The sequence below is a fragment of the Desmodus rotundus genome, chromosome 3 (genome assembly GCF_022682495.2).
Source record: "Desmodus rotundus isolate HL8 chromosome 3, HLdesRot8A.1, whole genome shotgun sequence".
Lineage (NCBI taxonomy): Eukaryota > Metazoa > Chordata > Mammalia > Chiroptera > Phyllostomidae > Desmodus > Desmodus rotundus.
Window position 1 is genome coordinate 166,329,496 of NC_071389.1, and position 14,898 is coordinate 166,344,393.

At 41.4% G+C, this 14,898-nt stretch overlaps 1 protein-coding gene across 1 annotated transcript; it reads left to right on the forward strand.

Annotated features, from left to right (window-relative positions):
• Positions 1–5,806: 5,806 nt before the first annotated feature.
• Positions 5,807–13,514, forward strand: MANSC4 (MANSC domain containing 4). Its single transcript, XM_053921693.2, has 3 exons — positions 5,807–6,169; positions 8,689–8,823; positions 11,683–13,514. Exons 1-3 carry the CDS (start codon positions 5,941–5,943, stop codon positions 12,354–12,356), a joined length of 1,038 nt encoding a protein of 345 aa, XP_053777668.1. The 5' UTR covers positions 5,807–5,940; the 3' UTR covers positions 12,357–13,514.
• The last annotated feature ends 1,384 nt before the right edge of the window (positions 13,515–14,898 follow it).

Consider the following 14,898-nt stretch of genomic DNA (forward strand, 5'->3'; position numbering starts at 1 on the left):
CGGCCGGGGGACGGAGGCGAGGTGAAGCCAGTTTGCTGTTTCTCCGCTGCTTTACGAGGGGTCGGAGAGAGGAAAAAAGCAAAAGAAACGGGCAAGGGAGGAAAGGGATGAAGAAAGTGTGAAGTCCTCAAAAAGCATCACATCTGGGACCGCACATCTGGCCCCGCCCCGCTCCGTGTCGCGGGGGCTGCGGCTCCCTGGCCGCCTCTGGAAGTGCGGCTGACCCCTGGAGCTGAGTCCGCAGTGGTCACTGTGTAGGAGCCATCTTGCAGAAAGGCCGGCCAGTTGGCAGCAGGTCCTGCGGGGCTCGGAGCCTGGGGTGCACCGGAGAGAAGGATTGGGAAGCTGGGGGGCTTGTATTTGCTGCGATAGACCGTTATACGCTTTGTGCTATTAAAAGAAAGAAGTACAACTCAGCTAAAGATAGATCGCGTGCCTTCTTTTAAAATATGTTCTAACAAATGGGAAAGCCATTGCTTTCCCTATTTCGGCTCAGTGGGGCTGGCCACTACGCAATGTTGTTTTTGGGCAGAAGGGCCGGTCACTTCTGCTCATATTTGGCTACAGAGGTGGCTTTTCTTGCCACCCTCTAATCCTTCCCCCCTTCCATCCCACTCTGAGGACTACTTAAGGAAGGACTGCTTCTTCCCCATCTTCTCACGTATTGCAAATAGAAAGCTCGTCCCAAATAATAGGAAGGACCTTGTGTTCCCATGAGGTATGAATTAATCCTGGGGAGGGATAGGATTGGGTGGGAGCAGAGGGTGTGTTCAGCCTTATCTTACCAAAAAAAAAAAAATCCTTGAAAACTTTCCTGTACCAAGATTTGAGAACCAATTATGACAGTCCTTCACTGAGAGAATATGTGTTTGGACTCTGTTTTCATTGTTACAAGCTTCAGCTTTCTTCTTGAATGACAAGTTATTAAATAACACCTCTTCATAAGTACCTCTCCGCTATTTCAAACAGAATATACTTCAGGTGCTGATTAACATTTTATCTTAGGGTGGGGGAAGTTAATCAGAGAAGAAAGTCATATCTGCAAAACAGATTCTTCCAACACCTTGTTTGGTTATATTTGTGCCTCTTTTTATATAACTTAGCTGCTTCATAGTAAAAGTAACATCAAATAATCCATTATTTTCTTTATAATACACCACGAATAAGGAACTAAAAATTTAAAGGCAGACAAAAATTCTAGTAGACTCTGGGCCCCTGGAAAAAGTGAAGGAAGCAAAGATGAATTTATGACTTCCCTCTTTCAGTTTTCTTGGATTCTGTGAAAAACTTCTAGACTTTCAGCTTGCTTCACCTGGCCTTTATCATCACTGATAACATTTCATTCACACGTGGACCTGTCACACTTGTTCTCAATGAGGGTGCAGCGGAGACATTCTAAGGTTCTTTGGGGGTAAGTGACCATGAATTTAGCAACCTCTTTGGGAAGACAAGGTGCCATGTCCAGGGTTAGGCTGTTAGCTGGGGAATTTGTGCTGAGAGGTGCCCCCTGATTCAAAGCGACTTGGACCTGGGATTTATTTGTGCCTCCCTCAGTGACAATGCCAGACTCAGTGGGTCAGACAAGAACAGGTTCTTAGTCTCTCCTTGGTCCCTTTAGAATCTTTCACCAATAGATGCTTTTGTTTCCTCACTGTCATAGATATGCCTCGGACTGGTATTTGCTTGCCTTTTAAAAACAGACCCAAAAAAAAACCACGCTGGAAGAATGATGTGCTTTAGAAAAGCAATTCACACGCAGTAGTATTATCGGAGAGCAAGATCAATTCCGACAGGGAATCCGGGGTGTTAGTTTGACGATACTGGGCACCGACCCTGTAAGCTTTTTGGCCCTGACATGATAACATCATTTAGGATTGGAAGCGTCTTAGAAGATGAAGTCATTTTCAAAACACACAGCAAGCTTTCTGTTATACTAGAAAAGCAATATAAATTATTTTATTTACAAAAGACCTAAAATATTATTTCTGTCTAAGCTTCATGAAAACATTGCTTATGTATAACTGGAGGCATAATGTTATATGTCTGTTCTCGGCTGATCATCAACGATAAAGACTGGCCTTCGTGGTAACTATGTTAACTTCAAGCACTTTACGTCATGATCGGCTTTATAGAAGTCTGAAATAATGGCCAAACACAGAGGTAAGCTGTTTCTTTAAGAATCTGTGGGAAACCGCTGTGACTGGTGTGGCTTGGTCGATTGGAACTTCGTCCCGCACGCCAGAAGGGCGGGGGCTTGATCCCCCGTCAAGGCACACACCTAGGTTGCTGCTTCTATCCCTGGCCAGGGTGCGTATGGGAAGCAACCAATCGATGTTTCTCTCTCACAACTCTCTCTCTCAAACCAATAAACATGCTTTTTAAATTAAAAAAATATGGAAAATATACCTTTTTTCCTAGAATGGTTATCTTAGTGTTACTTTTAATAATAAAAAATTGGAACACAATGTATAATAATAGCAGCTAACATTTACTAAATGTTCTAATGCTCATTATATGCCCCACACTGCTAGGCTTTACATGGACTACATACTGCTTACAGTACTGTTTTCATATACAGCTGAGGAAGCTGAGGTGCAGAGTAACTTTTCATACATATGGAGAATGAAATACCATAGAACTATTACAACATTTGATGTACAGACATCTTTCTTTAGAGACTATATATATGTGTATATATATATATATATGTGTCCTTTACTCATATAATATATATATATATATATATGGATTTAAAAACATGACCTAGAACAGCATGAATCCATTTCCGTAAAATTGTGTACATATATCTGTTGTTTACAGATGTCTAGAAGGATGCTGACCAAAATGTTAAAAGATCTTGAATAGGGATTTTTTTGTACTTTTCTATATGGTTTGGATCTTGTAAATGAATGTACATCAATTTAATAAAAGCAAAACAATTTAAGAAAATTAATGACATTTAAATTTCTTAGACTGTTTCTTTAAAATAATTTATATCAATTTTATCAAGTGATGAAATTAAAATGTTAAGTAAAAATAGCACCTTTAAAATAAAGATGAAATATTGACCGCTTTTTAAATGTCTCTTTTTAAAGATTTTATTTATTTTTAGAGAGAGGGGAAGGGAAGAAGAAAGAGAGGGAGAGAAACATCAATGTGTGCTTGCCTCTCATGTGCCCCCCCTTGGGGACCTGGCCCAGAACCCAAGAACATGCCCTGACTGGGAATCGAACCAGCAACTTTTTGGTTTGCAGGCTCACACTCAGTCTATTGAGCTACACCAGCCAGGGCCAAATGTCTTTTGAATTTAGTAAACCTATGCTATTATTTTACTACCACTTAAAAATAATCTTTATTTTTTTAGTCCTTCCAATATTCCTAAAACAATTTTTTCTATTTTTTAACAAGTAAAACCAAATTTTCTTTCTATTAAAGCCTATAGGGCAATTTAAATGAGTTAAAAGTAGTACAGTTCTTTAAGTGTCTCTATGTCAATCAGGTTGAGCATCTACACCTTGGCAAAGCTTCCGACCAATCACCTAGGTCAGTGTTTTTCAAACATCTTAAGAGATCACCCAGGGTAGCTAACTTACACAAATAAGAAGCCTGCTCCTACAACAGAGCTGCTGAATCAGGCTCTTGGGAAAGATGAGTGGCTTTTAAGGTAGAAATCTAGTTTTTGAACCCCTCTCAAAAGTGCCCACTGGAAAGTAAGTCTGATGCACTACTGGACCGCAGACAGTGCAGTGATTCTGCGTGTTTGATGTAATTTGTACAACAGCCGTTTGGCCTTTTGCCAGAGTTTCTGGTTTCTGCAACTTCATCTCACAGGGACGAGCTCCGAGACTGGCTGTTTCTGGGCCCCACACCTGCGGCCCTTGGTCCATCTCCCCTTTTCAAAATACTTGGCTTTACAAGTCACTCATTTCCAGACTCAATGTTTAGGCAATTATGAAATTGATTTTAAGATTTTAAAGTAAGCTTTCACGTGGGAATTTGTAGACCTTTAAAATGAAACTTTGACCTTCCCTTGAACATCATTTGATAGCAAAAGGATGAAACAATTGTGGATTGTTCCATTTTCCCTTCAGGGAACATGAGAACTTCAAGGAATTATATAACACAAAATCACACAAAAGAAACTACGTTTAATGTGACTTGAAAGATGTGAAGGTTAAAAGGTTAGAAAGTAGACTTTCCAGTTTATGTCCTTGGGTATAGCTATGCAATCTCGTAGAAACCAGGGGGTAAGGTTTTGTCCATCTGTCCCTTGCTTTGCCCTTAGGATCCTTGTTCTCTCTCCCCACTCAGAATAGATGGAAACCAGATTGTTAGCAGGTAAGCAATTGAAACTTACTGTCTCTGAGTTCTTAGAATAAAATATTTACTATTTTTAGTGTATTTTATGCGGCTTATGCAGCATGGTTAGGAGTTACTACATGATATAATTTTTTGCTTGGAAGAAAGTGAATGGTTTGTTTTTAAAGTTATTCAGTCTTTTGAACATTTTTCTCTTTATTGTAGATAATTAATATTTTTGTTTCTAAAAATCAAAAGAGTTGTGATAATTAGGCTATTAGAAAACAGGTAGAGAGATGAAAGTTCAAAGAATGTTAACATTTGTATGTCAGTGAATGAGCCATTGTGCAACAAGTAGGCAAGAAATTCAGATCACAGGGTAGGAAAAGCTTATTTAAATTAAAAAAAAAATAGTACAGTACTTTAAGCCTGAAGCTGACTGCCACTAGTGTTTTGTATAAAGTGGATCTAAAAAAAGCAACAGTTGGATGCTTTGAACTAATGTCGTCTTGGATATCATGAGATACAAAACATACAATCTTCATGAAAGTAAGAGGCCATTTTCACTGCCTTTAATGTATTTTCAAATGCTTGCCATTGTAATTGAAGTAATTTTATTAATACTTAAAAATTTAAAAACATGTTGTCATTTTCTTATGCATACTTCTCAGCAACTCCTTCTGCTCCCATCAGAGATACTATGTCTTTCGGGATGAGCTTTACCAAGAAGGCTACTTTATAACTTGCAAACGTGAACATCAGAAAACAGATCAGACAACCCCCAATCTGAACTTCTTCACAATTTTCGCTGTGAATTACACTTTCTATTCTTAATGAACAATATACACCTTAATTGGGTGTTATATTCCATCGGCATTATGAGGCAGTTCTTTTTGCTGAATCTTCAGAGTCTTCTTTTAAGAAAGCTTTTGGCTGGCCTTGGCAAAAAATGCCTGGGCCTGATAAGTAACCAGGATCCATATTCATTGTTTTCAAAATCGCAGCAAAATTAAAATTTAAAATTTTCATTTACTTTCAAGATTTTTTATTTTAGTAAAAACAAAAACTTCAAACCAGTACACAAACTGGTTTTCTAGTAAACCTGAATACTAGAGCTTAAATTCAAGAAAAAAAAAGAGATAATTGAAAAAAAAATCTGTAGTCACAAGTTCCTTGCAAAACGATGTCTTGTTTCTGGTGAAATGGATCCTTCTTTTTATCTGACATCAACTGAGTAAACTATTGTTTTCCTCAGAAAGATTCTCAGCTAGGATTTCCACTTGTCTTTATATTTACTTAGTAACAGGTGTTTGTGACAATTCACTTTCACAGAAAGAAGAAGAGAGAATCCACGTCTTGAAGAGGCTGAGAGACAAAGTAATGAAATGGCCTGGAAAGTGTACAGAGTCAACGCCAGCGGGTCAAATGTTCACCTGGGGCTCCACTGGGAAGAAGCAAAAGAAAACTCAACATGCAGTCAAAGAACAGCCTCATTTTTCTGGAAAGTGACACTCTAGATGAGTTCCAGGAAGCTGTCCCTTAGCAACAGCCCCGAAGTCCAGAAACTGTCCTAAACTGTGATCGTGAGCTCCAGCTTCTGCCCGGAAATCAGACTCATTGCCGCACCTTCTCACCAGGGAAATGCATGTGGCCATGTTGGCAGCACACGTGATATGGCTCCTGAGCATGGGGTGGACTGCGGACTCTCTCTGCTCGCCCACTATTTTCTACAGAGACTGCTGGATCCGCCGCTTCCCAGGTCTCCTGCTCGATCTGGAGGAGTCTCAGAAGACGGGGGCTCAGTTCTTGAGATACTATACTGAGAGCACTGGCCAGAAATGCAGTCGGAGCTGCTGCCTTAGGAAGGATGGTAAGTATTAATGATGTATCTGAGCAAAAGTAAGAGGAATCTTCCAAAATGAAGACCTAAGGAAGGAGTCTTTAGAGGGTCCAGTGAACAGTTAAAAACAACAAGGGAAGACAGATGCCCCGAGATGAGGGAGAGGAGGAGAGAGGGAGAGACATTGGACAGGCTGCATTTGGGACAGTGCAGGCCCGGTTTACAAATCTGGTAATCACCCAGAATGCTATGGAACCTGCAGGTAACAGAGAAGCCTCTGTTCTTCTCCAAAGTGCTAAATGAAAATCTTTCTTCAAGTGTCAATGAATAATATTCCTACAGCCCCAGATATAGCATATTTAATTTCAAACATACTTAGAATAATTTTCTTTTCAAAGTTCTTTGGTGATATTGGTATCATTTCAAATTTTTTAAATGTGCTTGCTTGTGTTGACCAAATGTGGGATGCACTGAACAGAAATTTAGATTGTGATTCATATTTGGAAACAAATAGGGAGATATATTTCAAATAGAAAAAAGAGGAAGAAAGGGTTGGGGTGGGGAGGGGGAGAGAGAGAGAGAGAGAGAGAGAGGGGGGGGGAGGGAGGGAGAGAGAGAGAGAGAGAGAGAGAGAGAAGGAATAAGATTAATTTTCAAAACATCCTAATGGATATGTTCTGTCTGAAATCTGGAATTAGGGTTTAATATCATCCATATAACATGACCAAAGCCTGTATGTACCTAGGCAAATATGTCATTGTTGCAGAATTGCAAGTTACAATTGTCTAAGGACTTCTTTCATTTATTTTTCACTCTTCCAAGATTTTAAAGCTTCTTAGAAAGAAACAACAAAGCAACACAACACTTTAAAACAATTCTCTTGGTTGGTTCTGACTTACCACTTGCCAATGCCTCCTATCCAATAATGCACGCAAGATTTCTGATGCAAAAATGGAGCTACTTGGAGAGTCTAAACTGTCAAAAAATAAAACATAAATTGTCAAAAGACCACAGTTGTGAGAAGCTGTCACAGCCTAAGTCCTCAGAAGTTAATCAGGCACAGAAGAGAGCAATTAATTTATTAAAGGAAAATCGTTTGGGAAAGGTAGCCAATCCAGATTGTCACCTTAGAGAGGCTTCTAATTCCGGACACCCTCACTGAGGGGCAGTGGGGGAGTGGCGGTGCTGTCTCAGCATTTTCTCAGGGCATCAATTTACCTCTCAACACCAGGGAAGCCAGCGAGGCTTCTGGACTTTCAGGGACTACAAGCCTCCAGGGGAATTCCATGGGTTTAGAGCCTTTGTAGCTTCAAGCTGTGACTTTCTGCAGAAGCAAGGGCACAAGCACACCTCCCAGTTTTTAGCTGGAAGCCAGAAGAACTTAAAAATGCAATAATCCTGCATTAGCTAACGGGCTCAGAGGGGACTCTGAAATATACACAAAGAGGCATGTGAAACACTTTTAAAAACTATTCCCTACAGCATCAACTTTCTTATCAGAAATTTAATGTCTAAATTGGAATATCTTTTATTCCTTTCCCTTAAGCTTTCCAGCACAGTCTCAGGGAATACAATTGTGATCTATAATGTATTAGCAATGTATTATTGCCTTTTGTCCTATTCTTTCTCCTACTAGAAAAGTGTTCGGAAACATGGGGTGTCCCAGAAGTAACGGGGGTTGCAGCTCCCCACAGTTCACCTTGCACAGGAAGAGCGCAGGTCCAGCGACGGCAATTCCACAGCAGCTGTAGGCATCTCTCAGGCCTGGTGATCGTACACAGTCACTCTGTAATCTTTTATTAAAGAAGTTGATACCTTCTGGCTAATGGATACTTCCCGTCCCCTGGTTTCCACTGCACTGCAGAAGGGAAACATGTGTTGCACTTTAGGGTAGAGAGACTAAAGATTTGTCTTTAACAAGGATGGATGACTTCAGGTTCTCCAGAAATAACACGATGTATTTTGAGGACACTTAGTTAGAAATAAGGGAGATAGGCTGAGCGAGTAGTGTCCTCCTGCCCACTAAAATCCAAATGCTAACATCCTTATCTACTCCTTTCCTCCTTGAAGGACACCAATGAGTCTGTTCATCGGATGTCATTTTGCAACATGGGGCCAGAGCACACCTGCAGTCAGAGTCAAGGCCAGCCGCCTTTCCACCATCTGGCCTCTCCCAGTAATGTAGTCATTGCTGTTTCTTGCCCTTCCTGTTATTCCCTTTTCTGTTACAGTATTTGTCCTCTTCTTTTCCTGTTTCTTTCTCTGGTGAACTCCACTACCTGAGCATTCTGAGAGAGCATTCCACCAGAAATCTGAAACGTGTGTGTGTCCATATATACCTACATACGTATGTACACATATATTTCCGATATATATGTATGTATTCTCTTTTAAAAGGGTGTTGCTGTAGTTCACGCTGCTCTGTAGAAGGTCTGACTACAGCCCTGCATGCTGTTAACCCGTGTTCCTGAAGGAAACGTGCTATCAGAGCGCGTCACCCTGGTAGACACCAGGACCTCCTGCAGGGCCTTTTGCTTTCTCCCTTCCAGTGGCCTGTAACTTGGCCGTCTTCTACCACGAGCCTATTCACGACAGCGTCAACTGCCTGCACATCCACTGCCCGACTGCGGAGAGCTGCATCCTGGAGCCGGGAGCCAGTGCCATTTTATACACCATCGCAGATGGTAACGATTTCTGTGTTTTGTTCGTCCTCGGGAGACTGTTGGCGATAGCCTTGTAGAGGCATTAAAACTGGCTGGCAATAGCCATGTATGAATCCCTAAATCACTATTTTTTCAGTGAATTCTCTCAGGGCGGAAGAGTTTTGAGCATCCAGGATAGAAAACTAAAAGGAAATTCCCTTTAGTTTGGCATGTTCCGCAGTGATACTTTCAGCAATGATGAGTTTATTACACCTGACAGCAAATCAAGGGATTGAACAAGCGGTTGAGCATTATACTTCATTTGTCACAAGCGCCCTCAGCCAGAGCCAAAGTAGGCATTTCTACTGCAGTAGCTAAGGATACCACTAAGAAATAACAACAACAATAATAATAAGCAGCTAAATGGCAGTTTTGGGGTCCCCTGACACTGGATACACAAATCCTATGCACCACCACTTCCATACACTAGTATATCATTGGCCCCAAGATAACCAGTATGTTTTATTTTAGAAAACAAACAACTTAAGTGTCCTTTGCCCAGGTATGTAATAATCTCAGGGTGTAAATTAGTAAACATGAAAAAATAGGTTTCTATCATCAAAATACAATGGAGGTAACTTAGCAGTTTGTACTCACGGGACAGCCAGCGCTCCAGGCCGAGCTCACCACTGCGAGAGACTGCAGCACAGGCCTGCCGTCCAGTCCCTCGCAATCTAGTTGATGTGACAAACCTAGCAATCAGTGAACGACATAACTAAATACAGAAATGTGTGGCACTGCCTCAAGTAGAAGGCTCAAAAGAAGGGGAGACTAAGGCAAGCTAGACAGTTCAGAGGCTTCAGGGAAAAGGCATGACTAGCTCTGTACCACACCACGGGAAGGTAATAAAACCGGCCTGGCTACAGTAAGGGCACCCTTGGGGCTACACTGAAAATACAGGTGAGGTAGGGTAGGCTGTGGGCAGAGTAGAGTTAGAAACCAACAAAAGTATTAAGTGATAAAAGGCCATCGTTGAAGTGATGTGTCTGGTACCTTAGCCCAGGATCAGTATTCGCAGGAGGCAGGTCAGAAAGTGCAGTCAGGATGCATTTTCTGGACAAGGTCATCGGAGCAGCAACGCAGAGGAGGGATGGTTATCGGCACACTGGGAAAGAACTGGGCAGCATTTGCTACTTTTGGACACAGGAAGAGAGGGATGCAAGGTCACTTTGCAGAACAGATTCCACCACGGGAGCTGATACAACAGCGATGCCACTGAGTAGAACAGAGACAAGAGGAGTGTGGCTTTGGGGATGTTCGGTGATGCTGTGGGATGTCTACCTCCAACAGAACCCAGGAGAAATGAGATCAGAGCTCAAGAACGAGGGAGAAACTGGTATGTGCCATCAGCGCAGTGGTGACAGCTGATGACAACAGTCTCCTTGGAGGGACTGGGGATGTGATAAAAGGAAAATACCACAGACCAAGAACTAAAGATTGTGGAAACTGCACAGCCAGTTGGGGCCAAGAAGATAACTAGCAAAACAAAGAAAAAAAAATGAGAGGCAGGACTCCAGGGCCCTGGGAGTTACGCAAGAATTAAAAAAAAAAAAAAAAAAAAAAAAAAAAGGGTGGCCAGCAGTATCAAGGACAAAAGGGAGCCAAAGCGGTAAGACACAAGGGATCAGGACACGAGGAAACTACTGGTTATCTCAGAAGCATAATTTGACAGAACAGTTGGGATGGAAACAAGATGACAGAAGGCAAAAAAACACAGCCAGAAAGGAAAGGAAGGAGATGGATGTTGGTGTGCCGGGGGAGGGAGGGAAATAGAGAGACCTCACCATCGGGGACCCCTGGAAAGCTGCTGAGAGGGTTTTTCTTCCCCTTGAAAGTCAAAGCAGTGTCTGCACATCTGACGTCACAGGAAAAGGAGTCAGTTTGCAAGAAGAGAGAAAACACGGCAGGGCCCTCAGGCACAGGAAAGGGATGAAATTTCGGGCTTTGCTCAAGATTTTGAATACAGCTACACTGCTCAGGCCCTGTTTTGTTTACTTAAAAATGCCCTAAGAGACCTCAAATGGTTCCTGTTTCTGTAGCGCTTGCACTAGCACTCACCACTGTTGCCCCAAAGCCCTGGCAGACAGGAAGTACCCCCCATGGTGTAGCCGAATCTGTTCTTAGCCGAAAGTGTCCTAGAAAGTTAAGTTCAGATGTGCCCAGTGTGTTTCTAAGCCTTTCAGTAAGCAATTATCTTAGTTCAATAACTCATAGCAGCAAAACCTGAGACTTCTCCAAACTATACCTCATGGTCCTCTCCTTATTAATATTTTTCTTTAATTTTTACTAAATTTATTGGGGTGGCACTGGTTGATAGGAGCACATAGGCTTCAAGTGTACATTTCTTTGATACTAGAAATGTATATCGGCTGTGTTCCCACCACCCAAAGTCAAACCATCTTCCCTCACCGTATATCAGGCCCCTTCCTCCCCCCTCTGGCAACCAACACATTGCTATCTGTGTCCACATGAGTGAAATCTTAGTTTTTTCTGACTTATTTCACTTAGCATAATATTCTCAAGGTCCGCCCATGTTGTCACAAATGGCAGCATTTCATTTGTATGGCTGAGTAGTATTCCATGGTATATATGTACATCTTCTTTCTGCAGTCCTGTCAAAGGACACTGGTTGTCTGCATGTCTGGGCCGCCGTGAACAGTGCTCCAAAGAACGTAGTGGTGCATGTATTTTTGCGAATATACGTTTCCAAGTTTTTCGGGTAGAGACCCAGGAGAGGGATTGCCGGGTCATAAGGTTCTTAATTTTCTGAGGAACTGCCGGACTGTTCTCCATAGTGGCTGCACCAGTCAAATAAAATGACTAATGTTATTTATCTTTCAGGTATAGATCCAGATTTGCTGGTTTTTGGACAGGCACCTCCCACATATCTAAATACCCGTTCTTCATCTAATAGATGGGACGCACTAAGAAATCTAAAAGCTATGAATGTAGATAAACAGCAGCCTACCACGATAAAACAAATGCTACCGTCAACAGAGACTCCAGCATCAACCACACATCAAGATTTGGTTGTAAACGCAAGCCATACCCAATATTCCAAGGAATTAACCACAGATTCTCGGGCAAGATTCATTTCCCTGAATGATTCCATTGCCACAAAGGTAAATAAGGTGTCACGCAGTGCTGACTTCATCAGCAATCCCGCTAACAAGACTATTTCTGCTTTCTTTGTGCCCACAGACACAAAACCTTCTCATATGCCCATCCCATCCCCACTCAACAGCAACAAGCAATTGCTGAACAAAACCAAAGGGTACTACAGCGGGAACCACACCTCTGAGAACGAAAACAAAACACCTAACAGGGAACCTGTGACTTCAAAGACGTGGCTGGTGCCTGTGGCCCTCTGTACCTCCGTCATCTTTCTTTGCTGTTGTATAGTCATCCTGGCATCTGGACGCTGTCGGAAGAAGCAGGGCCAGTATAAACCAGGACAGAGAAAGTCAGCATCCAGGCAAATTAAAAAAAGTTACATTCTGAAGGACAGCTCGTAATAGCAACAGTTGTAAAAAATTGTAAGCTTTCAAGGGTATCATTCTTAGTTATCTGCAAGGACCATTTAGTTAAAAAATAATTGCATAGGGTGCCCACTCCTACCAATCTCTACAAAGGGCTAATGCTGGATAAATGTAACTGCTTTTTTATTTGTTTTCTTTTTTTTCTGAATAGTGTACCCTTATGTCAAATTTCCAAAATTCTGACTTCTGCAGTTACTGAGCATCGTGTGAGAGAGTTCTAAGTGCTGTATGTGTACAACTCTTTGAGTTATGTGTACTATTATTAACCACTATGCTGTTATTGTCACATTACAGAGATGAAGGAACTGAGGAATATCTTGCCTAAAGTCACACAACTAGGAAGTGAAACTAGGACTCAATAGGCAATCTGTCCGAAAGCTCATTGTCAAAATCACTGTTAGACTAAAAGCCTCAATTTCCTTAATAAGCATGGGGAAAATATACAGGGAGAAAAATACTGTAACATCTTGTTTGTCTCCCATCAAAGTCAAATTATTGTTACGTGTTAATAAAATCTTACAGTGGTTTGAGCAAAAGAGCACTATAAATTATTAGTTAATAACCCAAGAGCAAATGCTTCCTGAGTTTTAAAATTTTCTGTTTGATTAATCCTTCTCAATCCCAAGCCATCTTCATTTTCTAAAGATGATACTCCTTTGACTAATTGTGGCATAGAGACCTTCGAGTTTTACGATGACTCCTGTTGAACAAAGTTTGGGAGTTTTAGTTTATATCTCTTGCTTACGTACACTGTTTACCCAGGTGCAAATATTAGCTCTAGGTGCTTCCGTCCCGTCCGCCTCTCACACCAGATTTACCTAAATCTTAGACTCATAAGAAAATTGTAACTTAAGTCTCTAATGATCTTCAACTGTAGGCCCTTAACCTACTCCCTGAAACTTTTTAATGTGAGAACAGACATTAAGACAGGCATAGGCATAAAGAATACGGAAGAGAAAATCTTATTATAGACATAAAATAGTACTGTTCCTCAGAATCTTAACCATAAATAAATGTGAGTTAAAAATTTTAATCAATTTGTCTTAACTTGCTATTTATAATAATATCATAAATTTGTTCAATTTCCTTCCTAGTCCACTAGGGGAAAAAGCCTCTGCTATTGAGGGGGGATATCAAGATTTACATTATCCTAGAATTATATTTAAATAAATAATTCAGGAAGCCATCTTTAAAAATTATTTCTACATACATTCTTTTAAAATATTTGTCTTCTCTCAAATGTATACAAATTATTTATGTGTCCCAACAAACTAGGGCTGCTAGGGAGGAAAAAAAATGTTTTTCTCCCTTGGAGTTTCTCAGGATTTTACTCATTCCTTAAAATTGATAGTTTCATGGAAATGACCATAATTTGGGAAAAATATACTTATCTTTTTAAGAAAACAAACTTATATTCCTCTTCTTCAGCCCCTACCTTTGGCCATCAGGTAAACCAAGTAAACTTAGACAGGAGAGGCGATCAGGCAGAGCCAGCCAAAAAGCAAACACAGCTGGGCCTAGAAACAGGTCCTCGGTGGACGTCAAAGGGACCCAAGAGAGCTCCTGAACAGAATTAGAACTTTAGGAAACAAAGACATCAGGGCCCAGTCAACAACTAGGACTAAGGTTGTTACACCCATTTGGGAAATAACCACATACTGAAGTCTCTCCAACACCCTAGGTAGACCCTTAAGTCTGTAATGGCCCAGTATTATGAAATACTTACCAACACTGGAAAGAAAATAGGCGAAGAACTAAAGCACCCGACAATTAAGAAAACAGGTTTATTTATTTGCCTGCGTGTTTAAGCAACTTCTGAGCTACGTAACTTGAGTTTGAAGTATCCCCTAGAATCTTCACTGCAAGGGTGAATATAATGTTCCTTGTACATACTGGATCAATGAAAAGAGGGAAAAATCTACCTGACTGTTTAATTATGGCTAAAGTCACAATGACAGCAACTGTTACCTTTTAAGGCAGTTTTGTATTACTCTTACAGCTCCAAAATTTTGCCATCCTAAGTGTGTGAGAGCCTTCCGGTCAGTGGGCCAAACTGCAAAGGTTAAAGGGCACAGTCCTGCGCAAGACCACCCTCACTTCTGACACCAGCTCTCAGTGCGGGCTGGGGCAGGGGTCCCTAATCCACCCTCAGGTTGGACCATTCATTTACTCCAGTAAGTCACAGAACTCAATGAGAGCAGTTACTTACACTCACGGTTGTGGTTTAATACAGGCAAAGTGTATGGATTAAAATCAGTCAAGGGAAGAAGCGCTTAAGATGAAGTCCAGGAAGGTTCAAAACGCACAGCTTCTGGGGAACCCTCCCCACCCCCGGAGGCAGGACGAATTACTCTCCCAGTTCCTGTCTGAGGACCCGCCCAGAGTATCGCCAACCAGGGGAGTTTGCTCGAGCCTCAGTGTTTAAAGTTTTTATTGAGGCTCCTTTACATAGGTATGATTGACTAATTACCTGGTAGTTGATCTCAGCTGCCAGGTGGACTGATTTACCAGAAGACTC

What these genes read in the sequence shown, in the direction of transcription:
- MANSC4 (XM_053921693.2), top strand. Translation starts at nt 5,941, where the DNA reads ATGCATGTGGCCATGTTGGCAGCACACGTGATATGGCTCCTGAGCATG. An exon ending in CTGCTGCCTTAGGAAGGATG is followed by an intron (nt 6,170 to 8,688) that starts GTAAGTATTAAT and finishes TCTCCCTTCCAG; the next exon opens with TGGCCTGTAACTTGGCCGTC. An exon ending in TTTATACACCATCGCAGATG is followed by an intron (nt 8,824 to 11,682) that starts GTAACGATTTCT and finishes TTTATCTTTCAG; the next exon opens with GTATAGATCCAGATTTGCTG.